This window comes from Sphaerodactylus townsendi, linkage group LG04 (assembly GCF_021028975.2).
Source record: "Sphaerodactylus townsendi isolate TG3544 linkage group LG04, MPM_Stown_v2.3, whole genome shotgun sequence".
In the NCBI taxonomy this organism is placed as follows: Eukaryota; Metazoa; Chordata; class Lepidosauria; order Squamata; family Sphaerodactylidae; genus Sphaerodactylus; species Sphaerodactylus townsendi.
Genome location: NC_059428.1, coordinates 1,718,017 through 1,741,813, shown reverse-complemented (window position 1 = coordinate 1,741,813; position 23,797 = coordinate 1,718,017). Strand labels below are relative to the sequence as shown.

At 48.0% G+C, this 23,797-nt stretch overlaps 1 protein-coding gene across 1 annotated transcript; it reads right to left on the bottom strand.

Moving 5' to 3' along the window:
• Positions 1-8,248: 8,248 nt before the first annotated feature.
• ZBTB24 (zinc finger and BTB domain containing 24) lies at positions 8,249-18,355 on the bottom strand. Its single transcript, XM_048492944.1, has 6 exons — positions 17,551-18,355; positions 17,184-17,351; positions 15,300-15,383; positions 13,847-13,932; positions 11,425-11,503; positions 8,249-8,763 (listed from the first exon to the last, which is right to left on the bottom strand). Exons 1-6 carry the CDS (start codon positions 18,353-18,355, stop codon positions 8,249-8,251), a joined length of 1,737 nt encoding a protein of 578 aa, XP_048348901.1.
• Positions 18,356-23,797: the final 5,442 nt, after the last annotated feature.

Genomic DNA, 23,797 nt, shown 5'->3' with positions numbered 1-23,797 from the left:
CAACCCCCCCCCCCTTTTCATTTAGGTGCATGTATCAAATAAAAATGATCCGGCTTGGTAGCCCTACCTCTTCAAGAACAAGGGGCGGGGGGGAACTTAACTCATATTTTCCCTTTTATTTAGCTGTGTCTGTATTTAGGTGTTCAATTACACATGATCTATGCTGTGCGTATTATGTCTTTGCTGCCTAATAGACAGCTCTCAATAGGGGGAGAAGTTCTTCTGAAAAGTGGAGAAGTGATTGTGATATTTTGTGTTCATTTGCTTGTTTTTTAAGAAAAACCAAAAAAACCCCACAAGGTTTGTGTGGGACAATAATAAAATAATTAAAATTGAATTCTGTACTGAAGGTGTGCTCAGCCCTGTCAGACTGCAGCTCATATGGCTAATCCCCAGATGTACATAGTTTTTTTTGGGGGGGGGGGGGAATGGAATTTGATGTTGTGTTGGATTCATGGGATAACCGCCCATAGTCCAAAACCAATGGAAATAAGAATTTTCAAGGGTTATTGCTTGAAAAGAAAAATAAATGGTCAAAAGAATGGAAAAATTGGAGTCAGAAATGCAAACGACTCAAACAAACGGCAACCATGCCATACCTGTTCTTTGTTGTACATATTATGTGTGTTGTGTCTTTGTTCCACGAAAAAGGTTTCCTCCCTTGTGGAGAGATTTTTAAAATTTGCTTTTGTGCTATGTTTTTGTGTTCATTCATTTAGTTTTAAAGCTTTTCTTTTTCTTAACCCTTAATGGACAGCAAGTAACCTTTTAAAGGAAAATGCCGCTGTTTTATAACTATTTAAAACTGTATGGCTTGGTTTTGGTCTTAATTTTTGGACCTCTGCTTTTCATTTTCCTTTCCTTCTCTCTAAATGTTTGAATTCAAGTTTTCTGTTTACTTTGATTTGTTGACTATTTAGTGTTTCTCCATGATTATTACTGGTCCACAATGCCTTGCTCTCAGCTCAGCCGACTAAACCTGCTGAGAGCACAAGATGTCTCAAGGTGTCGGTGGAGAGATCCTGCTAGCTGGAGCTTGCCACCAGTCCCTCACGATTAAAGTGCCAGCCCAGGCTGAGCCGATCACTGGGCTAATGATGTCGTGTTTTAATGTCTGGTACATTTTGAGCTCCAGAGATGCCTACATGTCCCATAAAACCTCCAGAGGTTTCCATTTCAGTCTTGGGAGCCACTTCGGCTCCCACCCGTCCCTCAGAAAGGCCAGCTGCTTCCAGCCAGCACTCCATCCAGTCAGCTTCCTCTGCTATCCCTATACGGAATCTGGGGCGGAGGGGGGTCAACGCCTGCAGGAGTGGGCAGAAGGGACCAGGACGGGCCAAGTTTCTGTGCTCAACAAGCTGGAGCAAAGGGGAGATAGACTAACACCGAGAGCTTAACTTTTGTAGCGTAACAGCTGTCTCTGCAGGGATTCTGTAATTCATCTGTGCAACTACATGTATTGTTGCAAAACGCACACTTTTCCTATGGAGTTATGTACTTATCCTTTCCTCCTCAGCAAATATATGCATCAGTGCTGGCGAACCTGTGGCTGGGTTCCAGAGGTGGCACTCAAGAGCCCTCTCTGTTGGCACGCACACACAGAGTTTGTCATGTGGGGAAATTGCCCACACACATACACATCTTACGGCTGGCCTGGGCCGCTGGACTTGATGTGTGTGCACCTTAGAGAGCAGGGAAGGACCGGCTGATCGGGTCTGATGCCTGTGCTCCGGGTGGGCTGCTGCCCGGGGGGGGCGGGCAGAGATGCTTCCCACAGAGGCGCAGAGCAGCGCGCTAACGTGGGACTTGCTTGGAGGCTACAGCAGGCTAGCCCCTGCTCAAGGGGGTTATTCAGGATCAGAATTGCTGCGGGTGGCACTTTGCAATAAATAAGTGGGTTTTGGGTTGCGTAGTTTGGGCACTTTCGGTCTTGAAAAGGTTTCACCATCACTGATCTATGTTGTATCTTTTCTCCTTTTGAATTACTGTACTATGTAAAGTTGATGAAATAGTGGCGCGATAGCTTACTATATCCCTTTTTTTAATATGGTTGTTTCAGCCCCATCTAAAACCAATTCTCTTTATTTGACATGGTTCATGCCGTGTAGGCTATTTCATATGAAACCATTTCAATGTTTCCTGACGCCCAAGGAGACAGAACTTAATGCCACTTTTTCCCTCTCAGACAGGCAAATTGGTGGGGTTTCCAACCACTCTCGGGCCTCTCCCCTGCTTCCAGCCAGCTCACATTCCTTCTTTGTCTCTTCTGGCCCTGCTTTTTTACCTTTTATTCTGTCTGTGCACAGCAATGGATATTTCAACAGCTGCATGGAACACAGCAAATGATGCCAGTGTAATCTAGGACACGCTCCTTTGTGTGTATGGGAGGCAGGATAGTAACTAGCCTCATCTGTGGTGACATGGAGGGAGAGAGGATGGTCTTTTCTGCCTGGAGCGTCACTCTGTCTGGTACAGTGGCCCTGACCGGGTAGCCTGTTTTGAATTGTGAACTGTGTGACCTTTTCAGGCAAGACTGCCTGTCAAGACGGTGACATTCCTCAACCCTCCTGTTCTGGCACGTGCTCAGAAAACAGCTTACCGAATATGAGCAACAGCAGCCCCGGACAAACCAGCCGGGGAGCAGCAGTGGCTGCCGTGGTTAAGAGCAGGTGCACCTCCTAATCTGGGGAACTGCTTGATTCCCCGCTCTTCCACTGGAGCTGTGGAGGCTTATCTGGGGAATCCAGGGATTAGCCTGTGCGCTCCAACACACGCCAGCTGGGTGACCTTGGGCTGGGTCACAGTTCTTTGGAGCTCTCTCAGCCCCACCCACCAGAGAGGGTGTTTGTTGTGGGGAAGGAGGGAAGGGAAAGGAGATTGTAAATCCCTTTGAGTCTCCTTGCAGGAGAAAAAGGGATATAAATCCAAACTCTTCTTCTCTTTTGTCTATATCTCTTTAACCTACTCCAAGGTCTTCTCCTCTGACTCCTCCTCCTCTGTGACCATCTATGTTGCAAGCCACGCTAAGGGTTTACCTGTTTATTGTCCGACACTCGCAAAACTCATCAAGATAACGGGTCGGCCGTCACCTGGAATAGCAGGGAAAATCCTTTGTTCAAAGGATTTTCTTTTCCCCAAGACACATTTTTTTTTCCTATAAAGGGGCACCTCAGACCCCTATAGGTGTTCAGTATTATCACACACCACCACGGGTGCTCTCGAGCATATCATTGTTCCTCTATCAGTGCTGATCATTTCAAAGCCTTGTTCCGGCCATTAGGTTCTCTGTCTCCTGGACGCCCACTACAAGATCAGTAAATATCATCTTTAATGCCCCACCCCTTCTCTCTCTATAACCAAAACCTGTCTTTCACCTGTCAATTACATGCTAGGAAACCTTGTGTGTGTTTTCACCCTCGGGTAACTGAGTGGTTGTGAGTGGAGATTTGTTCTGTTCCATTTTCTCATTTTCTCTGCTGGTTTGTTTTGACGAAGCTGAAATTGTACTACCGGTGATAAGGGTTGGCAAATGTGAGTAGCTATTTACGGGAGCTAGGGGGGTCACCCCACTCGGTTGGCATTGTGCGCATCGGGAACTGATCTGATGGTGGGGGGTGTTTAGGGAGCTACCCCTCTTGGGTGGAACCTCCTTGCAGAGGTTTGGGGGTGGAGCAGGCCACGAGTCAGGACGCCCTCAAGCAGCGGCTGACTGAGGTTTGCTCCCCTTAGCAGCAAAACAGTTCCACTATTAAGGCGTACTGGTTGGTCGTTTTCCTCCAGAAGGCTGGTCGGAGGAAAGGTTTTCACTGGGGGACAGCACTTCTGGCTGCCCAGTGTGCACCTCAGACTCCACACATGCTCCTCACACTTCTTTTCTAACTGCGTGGCCAATACATGGCTTGGTTGTGGCCAACATTTCACCGCACTGTAGTGTATTGACTCCAAGCAGCTGCCGTATCCGAACTCGTGATTGGCAGTCAGCATTGTGTATTAATTGAGCGGCTGCAGGCATTTGCATTTCAATTGTTATGGAGTAATCCAATGAATAAATGGCTGGTGTTTTAATCCTCATTCGTCTTTGCACTTCTTGGAGTATAAATACACACAGATAAGAGTGTTGTGCTTATTTCCTTCAGGGACCTTGAGCAGGATTCACACACACGCACCTCGGGGTGTGTGTCATGCCCCCAGAGAAGCTCTTTTGCTATTTCTTTATTAAGTCTCACTTGTCCTTTTAGTTACAATGGCCAGTTCAGTGGTGGGATCCAAAAAATTTTAGTAACAGGTTCCCTATGGTGGTGGGATTCAAACAGTGGCGTAGCGCCAATGGGGCTGGGTAAAATGCACGGGCGCTTGGCCGGGCATTCCGGGGGCGGGGTATTAATAATTTCTCTGTTAATGTAAAAAAACCCTTACCAAAAAAAAAGTTCCTAATTTCCAGCTGGTATCTTTCTGTCCACTTAAACCCATTATAGCAAGACCTATCAGCCTACTGCCAAATGTAGAAACAACTACTTCTCTTCTAATTGACTGCCTGTCAAATAATTTGTACTTTCAAACACTTAATTTTGTTTCTAGAAATCAAAAGGATACTTTCCTTAAACAAGGAACTGGACCATATTTCGAAAACATGTTTTTAAAACAGCCCAATGGGGAGAATGATCTCGCTTTCTACCTTCGCTAACCAGCCACATAGGAAACAACAGGACTGTAAGGATTTGTGGACCTAATGGAATTTCTAACGGAAAAAAGCAGACCCAATTAGTAACCCCCCCCCCCTCAAATAATAATAAATAATTAGTAACTCCACTCTCGGGAACTGGTGAGAACCTGCTGGATCCCACCTCTGGCTTAGTTCCTCGTATAGAGTTCTAAGGGAGGGAACCTTAGTTATACTGTCCCTTTAAGAAGCCCTCAGAGTGCAACAGCCTTACAGCTTCCTTTTTATTAATTCCAGTAGAGCTCCTGTTAAGTTAGTTATAGTCTAAGATGCCAATGGAGCTGGAAGGTTGTACATCTGTTACTGCCTAAGGCAGTGACTATGATTCCATGGCATGGGTGCCAGAGGTGGCACTCAGAGCCCTTTCTGTAAGCACATGTGCACAGAGTTCGTCATGTGGGGGGGGTGGAAAATCACCCCCCCCCCACACACATATCTAGGCTAGCCTGGGCATGATCCTTTACCTGGGAGTCTGAGTAAACCCTCCTAGGGTTGTGATTCACCATCTGGTACGCTGTAACGGTTGCTTCCATCAAGCTTACTCCCAAGTAACGTGCACCTTGGGAGCCAACCATATTTTCCTAAACTAAAACCTCAGTATTCAGGTTAAATTGCCGTGTTGGCACTTCCATGCGATAACAAGTGGTTTTTTTGGGTTGTAGTTTGACCACTCGGCCCTAAAAAAGGTTCACCATCACTGGTATAGAGCATTACATATAAGGTGTTGCTAGAGGTCCAAAGAGAGTGACACTGGAAGGAATCGAGAGAAAGCACAGACAGAGTGGACTTTCTTAGAAGAAAGCTGAGAGAGGATCAAAATCTCAAGCTCTCAAACTGTTCCAGTCAAGCAAGCACTTCTATTGTAGTCAGACTCTGGGAGGAGTTAGGGTCTTCTTAATTCTCCTAAGTACAAACCTCTGACAACCGTTCCAATCTTCTCATTGAGTCTCCTGCTGCGCTCTGGCCGAAAGTACAGGGCACCTAGAATATTTTACTCTTGGGGAACAGGACAGGTGGCAATGCCCTCAGATCAAGAGAGATGTTCAAGCGGATATATTTGCAACAAATTCATGCACGCCTCCGTACTCTTTTTATTTTAAGGCAAAATAGCTTCGTCATACAAAGAACAGCTGCACATACACGTTAACGACCTTTTTAGAATTGAAGGGGTAAACCTGTCTGTTTCTTATACACATCAGTTTACTGATTTCATTTAGCACCTGCATCTGCTATAGCAGAAATATCAATGCAGAGGGAGCAGGAAATACCAGCGCAGCGCTCTCTGTGGTGGCCGAATTTCTGGGCAGTATCTATTTTGTCTGAATTTTTTTAAACATTGTACATGTTATTCACAATAATTCTGGCATATACATTAGAGCAAGTCACCTAATAAATACTTTTACAGCTTTTAAGAAACTGGACTGAAAATCTTCTGAAATACTGTAATCATAGATTTTTGACTCCAATTCGACCGCACTGCCTTTTCGGGCCAACGACACAACCATATCTTCGCGAACAACAACAGAAAATAATGCCAGAAAAGCAGTAGCTGGATTTTATGGTAAAAAATACGTTGCACGTTTTTAGAACCTCCCCCTCCGAGAACAGTTAAGGTACTTTGCAGAGACAATGATTCCGAATGTCCATTGTGCAGTTGTAAAGCCTAAGGCACAGAAGATTATTAAAGGACTATGGATACAAAATACACTGATGGTTAGAGCAAACGAATCCAGGTATCCCCACAACTTTATCCCTATTGGTACTCCTCAGAGGATCTCCATTCCTACTATCCATTCCTACTTCAGAGGATCTCCATTCCACTCCATTCCTACTATCAGATCCTCTGGCGATGCCAGCCACAGATGCAGGCTAAACGGCCAGGGAGAGAATGCTGTTAGAACACGGCCAGACAGCCCGGAAACCACACAGCACCCCCTTGATTCCGGCTGTGAAAGCATTCGACAATACTATCAAATTTACTTTGTATGAAAACTGGATGTACTCAGATCTTGTGCCTTCTAGGGGAAGACACTACACCCAACAGAAGATGAAAGTCCCTCAGAGAGTATGTCTGAGTTCAGTTGTTACCGGGTATGTGGGGTACACATTGCAACATTGCACTCCCCTTCACAACCAACCGTATGTGAAATCTGTGTTGCTGGGTGCTTGCCTAGGGAATTAGTTTTTGAGCCTTTCATAATTTGAGCCATTTTCCAGAATGTTCCGTGGTGTTTTATGCTTGCCCGCAGATAATGACTTTGATCCTTTTCCCTTTCAGCTTGCCTTTACCTATTACATTAGGGATGCAAAATTGTAGAAATGGTATTTCTACATATAGAATGTCAATATGCACAGGTCAGCCAAGTATGGCAATACGCGTCAGTTTGTTGAAATGTTTACTTCCCGGGGGAGGGGGGGAGGTGGAGTGTTCCTCCCAAATTTTATCTCTGCCGTTTCGTAGACTGTGAGGATATCTAAGAGTATGGGGAGGCAAAAGTGAAAACTACAGAAATTAACGGTCAGGTTTCATACATGTCTAGTTCATACAGGACACAACGGTGGTCTCGAAATCTAGCAGTTTCGCCATATAATCTAGGCCTCCACTGGTCCCAATTCAGTATAAAACATACACACGGGAAAAAAATTGGGTAACATATCTGCTTTAAACTTTTGTTGGAACCTATACAGCAAGATCTGGCAAACGTGGAGAACTTTTACATCCCATTTGTTTCAGCTGAAGAGTTAAGCAGAACCCAATCTGGTTGAAATTAATAAGATTGTCAAAGAACGTAGCTTTGGGTAGATCGCTAAATGGCAATAATACTGGGAAACAACATGGAATACACATGTGAAACCATCCTATCAATATTAGGTAAATAAAGCTCTTGGGGAGAGGGGGCAGGGGAATCCCAACTGCAAGAAGGCATCTATCAGAGTCACCAAAATGAAAAGTTGAAGAGTTGGCAGACCAAGCAATGCAGTCGGTCTGAAAGAACCCATTTCACTGGGTACTGAGGGCTCTCCGGGCCATAACATGTTCCAACAGCATTTTCTCCTAACGCCTGCATCTCTGGCTGGCATCCTGGAGGAGAAATGCTACCGGAACACGGCCAGACAGCCCGGAAACCACACAACACCCCAGTGATTGCAGCTGAGAAAGCCTTCGACACCATTTCGCTTCCCAGAAACAAATAAGAAGGACATTTCAAAAAAGTCTGCCTCTCAGCTTGACGGTCACCAGGGTCCATAGTCAGCGGGCTGCTGCGGCGACGCGAGAGACGCGCAAACCGCTTGGGCTTCAGCCTCTTTGCTCATTTGCATCGGGCGCAGGACCGGCTCTCGACCGATGCGGAAGTAACCGGGTTCTCACTCTACCTGCAAATGCTGGGCGGGGTGTGACGTTCGCCTCTGCTGATTCGTATAACCTCCGCCGGACTCTGGCCGGCGTGGAGATGTTCCAGGGCTTCTTTCTCGACAGCGCGGATGATCGCAGCATTTGCTCGGCCGGGGCCGGCTGTAGCTGACCGCTCACCATATTGAGGCCCTGCATCTTATCAGGTCGGTTCCGGGTTGGGACGAAGGGAGCAGCTGTTGGGGGGCCTGCGCCAGGAGGGTGAGACTGTTCGAATGGTCCGCCATCACGTTCGGGGACCCGTCAGCGGTGACGATGCTAACGCCTTGGTTATGGCTGGGCATAAAATTTATATTGTGCATGGAATCCCGTAACCAGTAGTTGGATCTCTTGCGCCCCAGAGGAGGACAGCTGATACTGCTGCAGCTGAAGTGATGCCGCAGACTTCCTCGGGTGCCGTCAGCTGCCAGGAGCCCCCCCGTCCCTTTCCTGCACTGCTTCTCTTTGGTGTGGATCTTCAAATGGGACTTCAGGGTTGTCCCAGGGCGGGCAAGGGGAACTGCACGTTGCCACTCGGAGCAGGAGAAAGGCTTTTTGCCCGTGTAGCAAGATGCAGTGTCCTCCTCTTGGCGCTTGGAGTCGGAAAAGCGATTTCCCCGCAAAATCCCACACGTAGTATGGCTTTTCTCCTCTACGCAGAAGAAGACACGCTGGCTTTATTAGGGGCATTCAACCCTTTTTTTAGGACACACAGACACCAGCAACGTAACAGCTGGAACGAGGATACCGTGGGAATGCTTTTATTTTTAGTGCAATCTAGAATACAGGTGTCAATCTCGCAGCCCTCCAGAAGGGACTATAGTTCCCATCATCCCCTGCCATCATCATGCTGGCAGGGGCTGGATGGGAACTGTAGTCCACAACATCTGAGGGCCACTCTAAGTTCTGGACACCTATGAACTAGAAGAAGAAGAGTTTAGATTTCATACTCCCACCTTCCTCCTCCTCCTGTAAAGAGACTCAAGGTGGCTTACAAGCTCCTTTCCCTTCCTCTCCCCACAACAGACACCTTGTGAGGCAGGTGGGGCTGAGAGAGTTCTGAGAGAACTGGGACTGGCCCAAGGTCACACGACAGAAATGTAGGAGTGCGGGAACACATCCGGTTCACCAGATAAGCCTCCGCCACTCAGGGTGAAGGAGTAGGGAATCTAACCTCGGTTCCTCCAGACTAGAATCCATCTGCTCTTAACCACTTACATCCGGGTGGGATTTCCTTCCCAGCTTGGCCTACTGCAGCTCCCAGGCTGCACTATGCGGCTATTGGCCCAGCACACAAGTCATGACTTGGGCCACCCCTACTTTTATTTGGAGGGGAATCTAAACCCTCAGATGTTTCTCGATTTCCAAAGTCAGGTTTTTTCTGCAAAGTTTTCTAGGAACTCCTGTTTAGTACAAGGACGCCTACAATGCATGGATTTAGATATCTGTAGATTGGGGCCACACTTGGGAAAAGTTGGGAAAAAGTATATTGAAGGAAGAGGAGGAGGAGGAGAAGGAAGGAGAAGAAGAAGAAGAGGAGGAGGAGGAGGAGGAGTTTGGATTTATATCCCCCCTTTCTCTCCTGCAGGAGACTCAAAGGGGCTTACAATCTCCTTGCCCTTCCCCCCTCACAACAAACACCCTGTGAGGTGGGTGGGGCTGAGAGAGCTCCAAGAAGCTGTGACTAGGCCCAAGGTCACCCAGCTGGATGCAGGTGGGAGTGCCCAGGCTAATCTGAATCCCCCCAGATAAGCCTCCACAGCTCAGGGCGTGCAGAGCGGGGAACTCAAACCCGGGTTCCTCCAGATTAGATACACGAAGCTCTTAACCTCCTAAGCCACGATAGCCCACTGATATGATGGAAGGTGCAAGGCCTTGTGGATGACTAAGCTAGGGCCAACCAGATTAAGTGAGTAAAACCCCGAGGAAACTGAAATGGACAAGGAACACCGAGAAAACTTGAAATGGAAAGGGAACGGCTACAGCACATATTGCAAATAAATTTGACTTCTCTTGTTTGCTCCAAGACCTCCTTGCCTTCTAGCTTCCTCACCTTTTGTTCAAGGTGACCAAGAGACTTGTTAAATGACCAAGAGTCATATTTCTATATATATCATCACATCTAATGGCCTTATAGAATCACATCAGGATATGTTCCTGTTTCTTTAGGAAGAGAGGAAGGGTTGTAAGGGAGATTCAGTTGGCTTGAACTCCTCCCCCCCCCCCAAACACCCTGTGAGGTGGGTGGGGCTGAGAGAGCTCCAAAGAACTGTGACTAGCTCCAAGATCACCCAGCTGAGCGTGTGGTGGTAGTGCACAAGCTAATCTGGTTCCCCAGATAAACCTCCACAGCTCAAGTGGCAGAGCTGGGAATCAAGCCCAGTTCTCCAGATTAGAGTGCACCCACTCTTCACCACTGCACCACTCTCCTAGTTTTTAATGTGCTGGGTTTCCAAGAAGACCCTTGATGAGTAATCAAGGAAACCATTTCTATACACGTGATGGTGTTCAATAGTCTTCTCTAGGAACACAGTTTGACAGTTTCCTTTGTGGAACACCACACCAGAAAAACTGCCGTACCAAACATTTCCTGGCACGCATTTTGAGATATGGCTGGTGGCTTCATTTCTCGCCTCTCTCACTCTGCCACCAGCGGAGGGAGGGGGAGGGGTGGCATGCAAAGGGAGGGGAGTGAGGGAGAGAAGGAAGGCAGGAAGGAAGGCAGGAAGGAAGGAAGGCAGGCAGGCAGGCAGGCAGGCAGGCAGGCAGGCAGGCAGGGAGGGAGGGAGGGAGGGAGGGAGGGAGGGAGGGAGGGAGGGAGGCATGCAAGGAAGGGGGGGGGGAGGGGGCTCCAGCATCTGGGACATGACCCACCCACCCTAGCAGAGAGGGAGGGGGAGGGAGGGGTGGCAGCGTGTAAGGGAGGGAGTGGAGGGGTGGCATGCAAGGGAGGGGAAGAGAAGGGGAAGGGCCCCTCCCGCCCCCTCTCGCGGGCTTCATTCCTCCCCCCGACCTCTTTCAGAATAATACACAATTTTTTTTCCTACGCAATGCTCCCCATCTAAAATAAGAGAAAGAGAGCAGACTTGTTTGTTCTTTAACCCGCCAAGGCCTATCGATCTGTACGGGCTGACTCAAAAATACATGGCAAGTGTATGCCTTCATTTATTTTCAAGTAATAGACAGCAGGTCATAGAACAGAAGTCAACGCGGTACTCCTTTAATCGCTACGGGTAAGTAACATTTAACTGGATCGACTCCAAGAGGTTTCCCTTCTACAAACTCACGTGGAATGAAGGAAATGGTTGTGTACCTGTGTATTCTGATGTGAGTCTGAGAGAGCTCTTCGCTGTGAAAGACTTGCCACAGATTTCACATGTGAAGGGTTTTTTCACTCTAACAAAAAATACACGTGGGTGTCGTGCATTAGTGCAACCCATCGCCATGCGTAATTAAATAATATCATTGGTGCTGTGTGGTTTCGGTTAGAGCTGTCTGGAAGTCATCATTTTAGCAGCAGCCCTTCTCTCCGGATGTTTTGCGAGTCTGCATCTGTGGCTGGTAGTATCTTTCAGAGGATCTGATGGCAGGATTTGAAAGCAAGTGGAGTGAGAGACAGGGTCGGGGTCAGCAGCTGAGGCTGAGTCTGAATAGAGGCAGCCTGGCATGTGAGTCACAAAGCAGTCTGTAGCCTGGGAGTAACAAATGAAGATAGCAAGGTCAATAGGTGAATGGGATCTGAAATAGAAGCATATCCTGGTCTTGTTCCCTTTGATTGTTAGGAACCGGTGTATATCCCATACCTAGAAGCAGGGACTACAATTCCCATCAGGCCCTTCCAGCATGGCCAATTGGCCATGCTGGCGGAGGCTGATGGGAATTGTAGTCCATAACATCTGGAGTGCCAAAGGTTCGCCACCACTGCTATAGTCTATAGTTGTCCTGTGTTTGTGTGGAGCTGATCAGCCACTGTCTTGATTCTAGAGTCAATCAAAGGGAACAAAGACCAGGATACTTCTATTCAGATCCATCCGCCTATTGACCTTGCTATCTTCATTGTTACTCCCAGGCTACAGACTTCTTTGTGACTCACATGCCAGGCTACTCTCCTATCTGTGAGTGGCTCTCACCTTTTGACCTCACAGTATATATATACTCCATAATTTGCTTACTTCTCCTACTATCAGATCCTCTGAAGAGGCCAGCCACAGATGCAGGCAAAAAGTCAGGAGAGAATGCTGCTAGAACACGGATGTACAGCCCGGAAACCACACAGCACCCAAGTGATTCCAGCCGTGAAAGCCTTCGACAATACAATACTAATATCACACTTTTACAGTGCACAAGCGATGCTGGGGCGGCAGGCTTCTCCCTGCCAAAAGTCAACAGCAGGTCATTCCTACATTTAGTTTTGCCAGCACACAATTGCTTAGCATGAGGCATATTTAGCCCAGTCATTCAGAAGAAGAAGACTCCACGTGGCTGACAAGCTCCTTTCCCTTCCTCTCCCCACACCTTGTGAGGTAGGTGGGGCTGAGAGAGTTCCCAAGAACTGTGACGGGCCCAGGGTCACCCAGAAGGAATGCAGGAGTGGGGAAACGCATCTGGTTCACCAGACAAGCCTCTGGCAGGTGGAAGAGGGGGTAATCAAACCTGGTTCTCCAAATTAGAATCCACCTGCCCTTAACCGCAACACCTTACTGTTGATTCTCTTGAGTATGTTGCTGCCTTTGACTTCATTTGTGCAACTTCCCTCCTGTAGCTCAGGGGCGTAATGCCCATTGGGCAAGGGGGGCAGCTGCCCAGGGCATCACCTTGTGGGGGGCACCAAAAATGCAGGGTTCGTTTTGAGGTATTTTTAGTGGTTTTCCGTTTTTGGCCTGCAGTTTTTAGGCTAGCAACACCAAAATTTCAGCGTATCATCAGGAGACTGTCCTTATGCTACCCCCCAAGTTTGGTGAGGTTTGGTTCAGGGAGTCCAAAGTTATGGACTCCCAAAGGGTGTTCTATCCCCCCATTGTTTCCAATGGGAGCTAATAGGAGATGTGGGCTACAGTTTTGAGGGTCCATAACTTTGGCCTCTCTGAACCAAACTGCACCAAACTTGGGGGGTAGAATAAGGACAGTCTCCCTGATGAGACGCTTGGAAATTTTGGTGGCTATATGTCTAAAAAGTGCATTCCCTGCAGGCAATTCAATGACCTGGTGCAAAAAAAAGAAATCCCCTTTGGGTTGTGGTGGGGTGGCCACCATGAGGGGCATCCAACTCAGGTTTTGCCCAGGGCTCCATTATGCCTTGTTACACCCCTGCTGTAGCTGAATGCTAAACTCTCACCAGTAGGAAAGGAGGCCTCTCCCATTGGTCCAGCAGATAAAATCCCAGTTATTCCATCGCCCATCTGACATGGCCTATGTGTGACATCATTCAAACAACTAACTCCATTTTAAAGAAGAAGAAGAGTTTGGATTTATATCCCCCCTTTCTCTCCTGCAGGAGACTCAAAGGGGCTGACAATCTCCTTGCTCCTTCCCCTCACAACAAACGCCTCTGGTAGAGGTGGGTGGGGCTGGGAGAGAGTCTCGAGAAGCTGTGACTAGCCCAAGGTCACCCAGCTGGCGTGTGTGGGAGTGCACAGGCTAATCTGAATTCCCCAGATAAGCCTCCACAGCTCAGGCGGCAGAGTGGGGAATCAAACCCGGTTCCTCCAGAAAACAGTCATAAAGAAAAACATATTACCTGTGTGTGTTCTTAAATGTTTCTTTAACTGAGCCGCGTCCATGAATTTGCGATGACATTGGCTGCACTCGGGCAACGAATGGCCTTGCGAAAAGAAAAGAAAAATCCCATTAGGTAAATTTAATTTTAGTTAAAATTCCTACCCAAACAAAAGTTTCTCAAGGTGGCTCATGTTTCCGTGTTTGGCATGCCTTTTCGGCACTAATTTAAACATTTTCCATTGTTCCTGCATTTGAGGAGGTTGGACTTGATGGCCCTTGGGGTCTCTCCCAACTCTATGATCCCATTCCCCCAGGCATTTTAAGAACATAAGAACAAGCCAGCTGGATCAGACCAGAGTCCATCTAGTCCAGCTCTCTGCTGCTGCTCGCAGAGGGCCCACCAGGTGCCTTTGGGAGCCTGTCATTCCTGCAGGAGGAGAAAGCAAGGTCCTTTCATGCGGCTGTTGCCCCGAAAGCACCTGGTCTGTGTTAAGGCATTTGGGTGCAATCTCAGATCAAGGAGGATCAAGATCTGGTAGCTTCTCCTCCATAAATCTGTCCAAGCCCCTTTAAAGCTATCCAGGTTAGTGCACCATCACCTTCACCTCCAGTGGCAGCATATTCCAAACAAACACCAACCCCACGCTGCATGAAGAAGTGTTTCCTTTATTAGTCCTAATTCTTCCCCCCCCAGCATTTTCAATGGATGCCCCTGGTTCTTAGTATTGTGAGAAAGAGAGAAACATTCTCTCTCTGCCACATTTCTAAATTCCATGCATAATTTTTGTAGACTTCAATCATATCCCTCAGTCAGCCTCCCTCTCCAAAACTGAAGAGTCCCAAACGCTGCAGCCTCTCCTCATAAGGAAGTTGCTCCAGTCCCTCAATCGTCCTCGTTGCCCTTCTCCTGCGACTTTTCTATCTCTTCGATATCCTTTTTGAGATGTGGCGACCAGAACTGAACACAGGACTCCAAGTGAATGATACTGGAGGGCTGCTGCTGCTGCTATTAACTGTTATGACTTTTTATGTAAGCAGATTTCAGCATTAAGGTGGAAAAGCATGGTAAAAAAGCTAGAGTTAGAACATAAAACCAAACGCTGGAAGACTGCGTAGCGAACCGGATACATTACCTAAAACTAGATGGCTTCTAATTAGAAGCTTTAAATCAACTGCATTATGTGGAAAAAAAATACCGTATAACTGTATTTAAAACACGTTCCTCCTTAATATAATATTAGGTTATTTATAGTCACTGCTTCTGTGTCCGAGTTTTATATCTACTTCTTTTTAAAAAACTAAAAAACAGTATTATGTCAAAATACTTGAAAAGCTTTGATTCAACGACACTTTCTGGAATTCACAGTAAACAAGTAGAGAACGATTAAAGATAAACGAGGTGTAAGTTGAAGCATGCTAAAAACTTTTAACATACCAACAACATACAGTCATGCATCTGACGAGTTATACCTGTATGGACTCTGTAATGACTTTTAAGTTGTCTCTTCTGACTGAAGTATTTTCCACACTGATCACAAGTAAAAGCCTTCTGTCCTAAAAGATAAACATTTTTTTTTAAAAAAAGCATTTCAGAAAACATTTTTTAAAAATCACAACAGTTATTGCCACGCACAGCCTATGTTGGATTTGGCTGCAGTACGATTTAAAAATATGACAAACATTATGCAAAACTAGATTGAGGAAAATTCGAACCATGCAGCTGCTTCCGTGTTCACGACTAGAAGATGCAGTGATCGACAATATTGGAGGCTTCCAAATTCAGGAAGGATAAGGGGATGAGTTAGCCAGAATACACAACAAAACCTCTGTGTCTAAGGCCCCTTCCACACACGCAAAATAAGGCGTTTTCAAACCACTTTCACAACTGTTTGCAAGGGATTTGCTATTCCAAGACAGTTTCAGCAGCCAAGACATGTAGACAATGCCCTTCAAACTGCTTTCAGTGCTCTTTGAAGCTGTGCGAATGGCAAAAACTAATTTGCAAGCAGTTGTGAAAGTGGTTTGAAAACGCCTTATTTTGCGTGTGCGGAAGGGGCCAAAGGGCACTGAAAGCAGTTTGAAATGGCATTATTCTGCATGTGCGGAATGAGCCTAAGGCAGAGTATCTTTTAAACAGGTCCTGGGGAAAAACAGCAGAGGCGCGATCCGTTCAGCCCCGCCGGTAGCTCCAAACACCTTGTAGGGAAAAGAATGCTGGACAAGAGGCACCTTTGACCTGATCCAGCCAGCCACTTCTTATTTTCTTAATAAGAAAATAATCCTGTTCCACCGGGCCTTTGGGGAGGCCGGCCGCGGATTTCCTCCCCCGGATGCCCCCGTGCTGAGTGCCATACCGCTTTTGGCACATCCGCTATAACGTCTTGTCAGCACGGCCTGTCCCCTCCTGGCCTTTGGATCAGGCGCCACCATTTTATATTGAATGCTGCCATGTTTTTATATGTCTTATATGTGAATTATGAATTTTTAATGAGTTATGCATTGTTGTATTTGTATTACGGTATTCATATCTACTGTACACCACCCGGAGCCCTTTGGGGGCGGGCGGTTTCTAAATGAAAGAAAGAAAGAAAGAAAGAAAGAAAGAAAGAAAGAAAGAAAGAAAGAAAGAAAGAAAGAAAGAAAGAAAGAAAGAGAGAGAGAAAGAGAGAAAGAGAGAGAGAAAGAGAGAAAGAGAGAGAGAAAGAGAGAGAGAAAGAGAGAAAAAAGAGAGAAAGAGAGAAAAAAGAAAGAAAGAGAGAGAGAGAAAGAAAGAAAGAGAGAGAGAAAGAGTGAGAGAGAGAGAAAGAAAGAAAGAAAGAAAGAAAGAAAGAAAGAAAGAGGAGAGAGAAAGAGGGAAGGAAAGGAGGGAAGAAAGAAGAGAGAGAGAAAGAAGGAAGAGAGAGGAAGAGGAAGAAAGAAAGAAAGAAAGAAAGAAAGAGGAGAGAGAAAGAAGAGAGAGAGAAAGAAGAGAGAGAGAAAGAAGAAGGAAGAGAGGAAAAAAAAGAAAGAAAGAAAGAAAGAAAGAAAGAAAGAAAGAAGACTCCTTACAGCAGAGGTTAAGAGCCTGCGGTATCTAATCTGGAGGAACCGCTTGATTCCGCCTGTCAGCCTGAGCTGTGGAGGCTTATCTGGGAATTCAGATTAGCCTGTGCACTCCCACACACGCCAGCTGGGCGGACCCTAATAGTCACAGCTTCGAGTTCTCAGTCTCCTGCACCCACCTCACAGGGTGTTTGTTGTGAGGGGGGGAAGGGCAAGGAGATTGTCAGCCCCTTTGAGTCTCCTGCAGGAGAGAAAGGGGGGATATAAATCCAAACTCTTCTTCTTCTTCTTATACTGACTTTGGTTATTTACCTGTATGCAGGCTCATGTGCTCCAGAAGCGAATGTTTTGTTGTCAAAGCCTTGCTGCAGACGGTGCACCTGTACGGCCGTTCCCCTGTGTGCATTCGCTCATGAACGAGAAGGGAGTGTTTTTGGGAGAAGCCTTTGCCACATTCATTGCACTTAAACGGGCGTTCCCCTAAGAACAAGATATGGGGGTTAGAAACTGCAAAGAATCTGGTAGTTTAAGTTGGCAGAAACATGCTTCAAGCTGTGCCAAAAACAACCACTCCCAGTTTTCACGCTGGAAACACACCTTCACATGGCATCTGGAGCAGGCTGAAATGATCAGACCGCTTACGATATTTTGATGTGAAAGAAGCTATTTTGGCGCTTACCTGTATGACTTCTTCGGTGAATAGCTAAAAAATGGTTATATTTAAACAGCTTCCCACAGTCTTTGCACTGGACTTCGGAGCCCGTGTGTTTTCGTCTCCCCCCGGCTCTCTTTTTCAGCCCGCTGCCCTCTTCATCACCCATCAGCTTATAGTCTTTTAATTTGACTGATCTCCGAATCCTGCGTTTGCTGTATTGACTCTGACCAGCCTGTATGCTTTGGGACTTGGGATCGCAATTTTCATCTTTTTCGGTCGCCCCGGCCACGACAGCATCCGAACTGCAAGCACGCTCAATTTCTCCTCCGTCTTTGTTTACCCCAGTCAACTCATCGGAATTCCTCTCTTCTACGACAACACCCTTCTTCGCGAAATCTTGCCGGTTGTGAACGGAGTTGTTCTCCCTCAACTGCGCGTCGTCAGCGGAAGGCGTGTCCAATTTTTCCTCCAGAACGTTCTTAACTTTCCTGGGTCTTCCACGTTTCCGCTTTGGCGGACCCTCGCTTTTTGTGTCGTCCACAAAAACGACAACGGCGGCCTCACTGCCAGGGACGGCGGAGGGCGGATTGTTCAGAGTAGGGCTCTTCTGATGATCTGTGTATGCTTTTATTAAGTCGTTCACTTTGAGGAGATGAGCCGTGGCCAAGATTTGCTCTGTGCTTCTTTCGCTCGTCTGCAGGTAGCCAGTATAGATAAATTCCAGCAGGGCGCCAAACGCGTCGGCCACCATCCCTTCCAGCATGTAGATGGACTGGCCGATCTCTCCCTCGTCGACAAACATCATGGAGAAATATTCGCTGCTGGCCATGGAGAGGCAGAGCCTTGCGCGCCGAAGTAAAGCGTTTTCGGCTAATCAAAGTGATGTACCAGACAAAAGTCTTTTCTTCCTCTGATCTTCAGAAGTTGGCCCAGAATTGTATCTCTGTGAGCTGAAAGTGGATCACGGTGAGCTTCTCGGCTTCGTCCATGGCAGCTGGAAACAAACATACCAAAAAGGGCATGAAAAGTTAGCTCCAAAGAAACGCCTGCATAAATCAAAAGTGTCGGTGCATATTTAGCAGGCAGCCTTGGATTTTCTCATCCAACAGCATCCCTTTGACCCTGTGAAGGATCCTCTACCCTTCCAGAGTCAGATTTCAGGAAGAAAAGAGAAAAACAAACAACCCAAGGCAGAATACTGAATATGACTCCAAACCACTCTAAAAGTATTAATCAGGCTTCTAAGAACATAAGAAAGAGCCAGTTGGATCAGACCAGAGTCCATCTAGTCCAGCACTCTGCTACTCGCAGTGGCCCACCAGGTGCCTTTGGGAGCTCACCTGTGCAGAGTGAAAGCAAGGTCTTCTGCTGCCAAGTTGCTGCTCCCCGAAAGCACCTGGTCTGCTAAGGCATTTGCAATCTCAGATCAAAGGAGGATCCAGATTGGTAGCCAGAGATCTAATTTCTCCTCCACTATTAAATCTGTCCAAACCCTTTTAAAGCTATCCAGGTGAGTGGCCATCACCACCTCCTGTGGCAGCATATTCCCAGAAAGAACACCAATCACGTGACGCATGGAAGAAGTGTTTCCTTTTATTAGTCCTGATTCTTCCCCAGCATTTTCAATGAATGCCTTTGGTTCTAGAGCCAGGAGAAAGAGAGAAAAATTCTCTCTGTCCACATTTTCTACCCCATGCATACCTTTATAGACTTCAATCCTATCCCCCCTCAGACGCCTCCTCTCCAAACTAAAGAGTCCCAAACGCCAGTAGTGCCTCTCCTCATAAGGAAGGTGCTCCAACCTTCAATCATCCCTCATTGCCCGCTTCTCTGCACTTTTTCTATCTCTTCGATATCCTTTTTTGATGGTGTGCGTGCACTCAGAACTGAACAAACACAGTAATTCAAGTGCTGCTCTAATCCACTGCTTTATATAAGGGCATGACAATCCTTGCAGTTTCATGATCAACTCCTTCCCCTCATGATCCCCAGCATAGAGTTTGCCTTTTTTTCACAGCTGCCATGCATTGAGTTGACACTCCATGTGGAACTATCAACTAAGATCGCCTAAATTCCTTTCCTGGTCTGTGAGCTGATAGCACTGGACCCCTGTAGCGCAGTATGTGAAGTTTTCTGGATTTTTTTGCCCCTAGGTGCATCACTTTGCATTTTGCTACATTGAACTGCAGTAGATTTGCCATTTCTTAGCCCACTCCTACCCAATTTATCAAGGTCCACACTTGGAGCTCTTTCTAATCCTTTGTGGTTCTCACCACCCTGCATAATTTAATTTATCATCCGCAAACTTGGCCACCACACTACCCACCCCTACTTCCAGGTCATTTATGAATAAGTTACAGAGCACTGGTCCCAACACGGATCCTTGGGGGACACCACTCCTTACATCTCTCCATTGCGAGAATTTCCCATTTACATTTCTAAAAGATAATCCAGGCAGATTATAAGAAGGAGGAGGAGTTTGGATTTATACCCCACCTTTCTCCTGTAAGGAGACTCAAGGTGGCTTGCAAGCTCCTTTCCCTTCCTCTCCCCCCAACAGACCCTTTCTGAGGCAGGTGGGGCTGAGAGAGTTCTGAGGAGCCGTGACTAGCCCGAGGTCACCCAGCAGGAATGTAGGAGTGCGGAAACACATCTGGTTCACTGGATAAGCCTCCGCCACTCAGGTGGAGGAGTGGGGAATCAAACCCTGTTCTCCAGATTAGAATCCACCTTCTCTTAACCACGACACCACGCTGGCTCTCTTAGGTACACTTAACGACAAATCTAATTATTAATTGCTGACTAGTAAGCCCCACCCTCGCTCATAAGGAATGGCTTAAAGTTCCCCACAGGTTTCCAATAGTCCTGGCTGATAATGTCCATGTTACAAATGGAAGCCCTTGTTTTTCTAGGTAAGAAAGGAAGCGGTCTGTACTAGAGCAAACCAACTTATTTAAACTTCTACCGGTTTAAACAGAAGCAATCATAGACTTTGATTGGGCCAGGACTGAAAATATATTACAGTCACTCCATAATCGCATTTCCATTTGTTGTCAAAGAGGAAAGAGAGGAAACAGGAGGTGTTGGCACGTTGCCGTGTTGCCGTGTTGGCACTTTGCAATAAGTAAGTGGGTTTTGGGCTGCAGTTTGCCACAGGAGGTGGTGATGGCCACTCACCTGGATAGCTTTAAAAGGGGCTTGGACAGATTTATGGAGAAGTCGATCTATAGTAGTGGTGGTAAGAGCCTTATATCTCCAGATAAAGTTGCGATTGACTACAATTCCCATCCCAGTATTCTGCCAGCATGGTCAATTGGCCAATTGGCCATGCTGGCAGGGGCTGATGGGAATTGTAGTCCATAACATCTGGAGTGCCAAAGGTTCGCCACCACAGATCTATGGCTACCAATCTTGATCCTCTTTGATCTGAGATTGCAAAATGCCTTAACAGACCAGGTGATCGGGAGCAACAGCCGCAGAAGGCCATTGCGTTCACATCCTACATGTGAGCTCCCAAAGGCACCTGGTGGGCCACTGCGAGTAGCAGAGTGCTGGACTAGATGGACTCTGGTCTTATCCATCTGGCTTGTTCTTATGTTCTTAGGAGCAGCAGGAGCAGCAGTGGCGTAGGAGGTTAAGAGCTCGTGTATCTAATCTGGAGGAACCGGGTTTGATTCCCCACTCTGCCGCCTGAGCTGTGGAGGCTTATCTGGGGAATTCAGATTAGCCTGGGCACTCCCACACACGCCAGCTGGGTGACCTTAGGCTAGTCACAGCTTCTCGGAGCTCTCTCAGCCCCACCTACCTCACAGGGTGTTTGTTGTGAGGGGGGAAGGGCAAGGAGATTGTCAGCCCCTTTGAGTCTCCTGCAGGAGAGAAAGGGGGGATATAAATCCAAACTCTTCTTCTTCTTCTTATGAAAGCAAGAAACCCCTGATGAACAGGAAGCTGTCAAGAAGTCGAAGCAATCAGACAGCAAGAACTGGGAAAGCAAAGACGGGCAAAACACGAGGAGGGGGCCGTGAAAAAGCTCCTGCACCTTTAACAGGTGCTTTACAAAATCGACAGTGGAACTCACTGCTTCGGAGTGTGGTGGAGTCTCCTTCTTTGAAGGTTTGAGGCTGGATGAACATATGTCGGGAGTGCTTTGACTGTGTGTTCCTGCATGGCAGGGGGTTGGACTGGATGGCCCTTGGGGGGGGTCTTGCTTCCAACTCTAAGTGGTTCTAGCGATTTCTCAAACATTAGGGAAGGACACTTTGATGGTCAGTTCTCTTGCATGGTGGGGGGTTGGGACTGGATGATGGCCCTTGGGGTCTCTTCCAACCTCTATGGTTCTAAGGATTAAACATTAGGGAAGGACTTCTGGATGGTCAGCTCTGGCCGGTAGGGGGTTGGACTGGATGGCCCTTGGGGGTCTCTTCCAACTCTATGGTTCTATGATTAAACATTAAGAAGGACTTCTTGATGGTCAGCTCCTGCGTGATGGAGGTTGGACTAAATGGCCCTTGGGGGTCTCTTCCAACTCCATGATTCTATGATGAAACATTAGGAAGGACTTCTTGATGGTCAGCTCCTGCATGGCAGGGGGTTGGACTAGATGGCCCTTGGGGGTCTCTTCCAACTCCACGATTCTAGGTGACCAGAAAGCTGACCTGTTGAATCTCTGCCTGCAATGCAATTTGTCAACACAGGCATTTCATTCCAAATGCAAAGATCACACGAATTCGCGAGGATCCGTTTTGAGATCATCTGGACCCAACTTTTACTCCTCTCTCCTTTGCTGCAAGAGGGAGCAGGCATGATAACCTCACAGGATCATAGAGTTGGAAGAGACCACAAGGGTAGAGGGGGGCGGTTCAGAGCTCACCTGACCCGGGCGGGAAGGCAGGGTTGCGCTTACCTGTAACTCCTGCTCACCTGGTCCTCAAACACCGAGGGAGCCCCCGGAGGCGGCACTCAGATCTAGGAACCCGGCAGAGCAAAACGGAAGTGACGACACGGCAGCTGCGGAAGCAAAAGCCAGAGAGTGGGGGTGATGGGTGGGTAGAGCGGCGCGAAGGCTGGTGCAAGGGGAGGGAGCCCGAGGCCATCCAGTCCAACCCCCTTCCATGCAAGAACGCACACTCAAAGCGCGTCCTCGCTGTGTGGCAGCTGGGCAGGGAAAGGAGAGGGGGAGATTGGCCCCTGTCCATGCCGCTGGGCACAACCGCCGTGCATGTGACTGCAAAGCCCGCATCCTCCTATGTGCATCGTGCACCGCCCCAAAATCCCCATCAGAGAACAGGGTCGTGCCCCTCGCCGCAGATCAGATGCAACCAGTCATGCAGCTCATGCTTCGTGGTGCTGCAGTGGAGCCAAACGTGGGGTCTGCAACCTGCGGCTCTGCAGATGTTCATGGACTACAATTCCCATCAGCCCCTGCCAGCATGGCCAATGGGCCATGAACGTCTGGAGAGCCGCAGGTTGCAGACCCCTAGACCACAGGTGTCAAACTCCCGGCCCTCCAGAGGCTATGGACTACAGTTCCCATCATCCCCTGCCAGCATCATGCTGGCAGGGGATGATGGGAGCTGTAGTCCATAGCCTCTGGAGGGCCGAGAGTTTGACACCTATGCCCTCCTATCATTAGGTGTCGAACTCCTGGCCCTCCAGAAGGCGTGGACTACAGCGTTTCTCATCATCCCCCCCGCCAGCATCAGCTGGCAGCGGGATGATGGGGAGCTGAAGTCCATAGCCCTGGAGGGCCGTCAGAGCTCTGACACCTAAGGCCTCCATGAAATTGGTTAAATAAGTCCCTGCCAACAAGAGCCCTCCCTAGACTGTCAGGGCTGATGGGAACTACAGTTCCCACATGTCAGTCCCTCCCAACAGCATTCCCTATACCGTGCAAGGCTGATGGGAATTGTAGTTCATGAACACTGGAGGGCCGCGAGTTTGACGCCTGTGCCCTAGCACCGTGCACCAGAGCCCAGCTTCGGCCGGGTCGAGACGCTGCCGGCGCGGCTCTCCGCACGCGAGCAGTCATGAAGGCCTGATCACGTGCGCACCAGTCACGTGACCGGCGCCGACCCAAATGAGAGCTGCGCGGAGACCGCCCGTCCCCTCCCATTGCTGGGTGGAGAGGCATGCAGGAGGAGGGATCACGTGACAGGAGCAGTCACATGACTCGTTGAGGCTGTAGGAGTGATGTCGCGGAGGGCAACCCCGTTTGCCCTCACTGCGATGGTCCAACGACCCTGAGAGGCATGCAGAGGAGTCCCAGTGAGGA

Excerpts from the sequence above, each read along its gene's own strand:
- ZBTB24 (XM_048492944.1), bottom strand. The coding sequence starts at position 18,355 with ATGGCCAGCAGCGAATATTTCTCCATGATGTTTGTCGACGAGGGAGAG. Across the intron at positions 15,384-17,183 it reads GCACATGAGCCTGCATACAG|GACAGAAGGCTTTTACTTGT; the intron begins GTAAATAACCAA and ends TTTATCTTTTAG. Across the intron at positions 13,933-15,299 it reads TCATTACAGAGTCCATACAG|GCCATTCGTTGCCCGAGTGC; the intron begins GTATAACTCGTC and ends TCTTTTCGCAAG.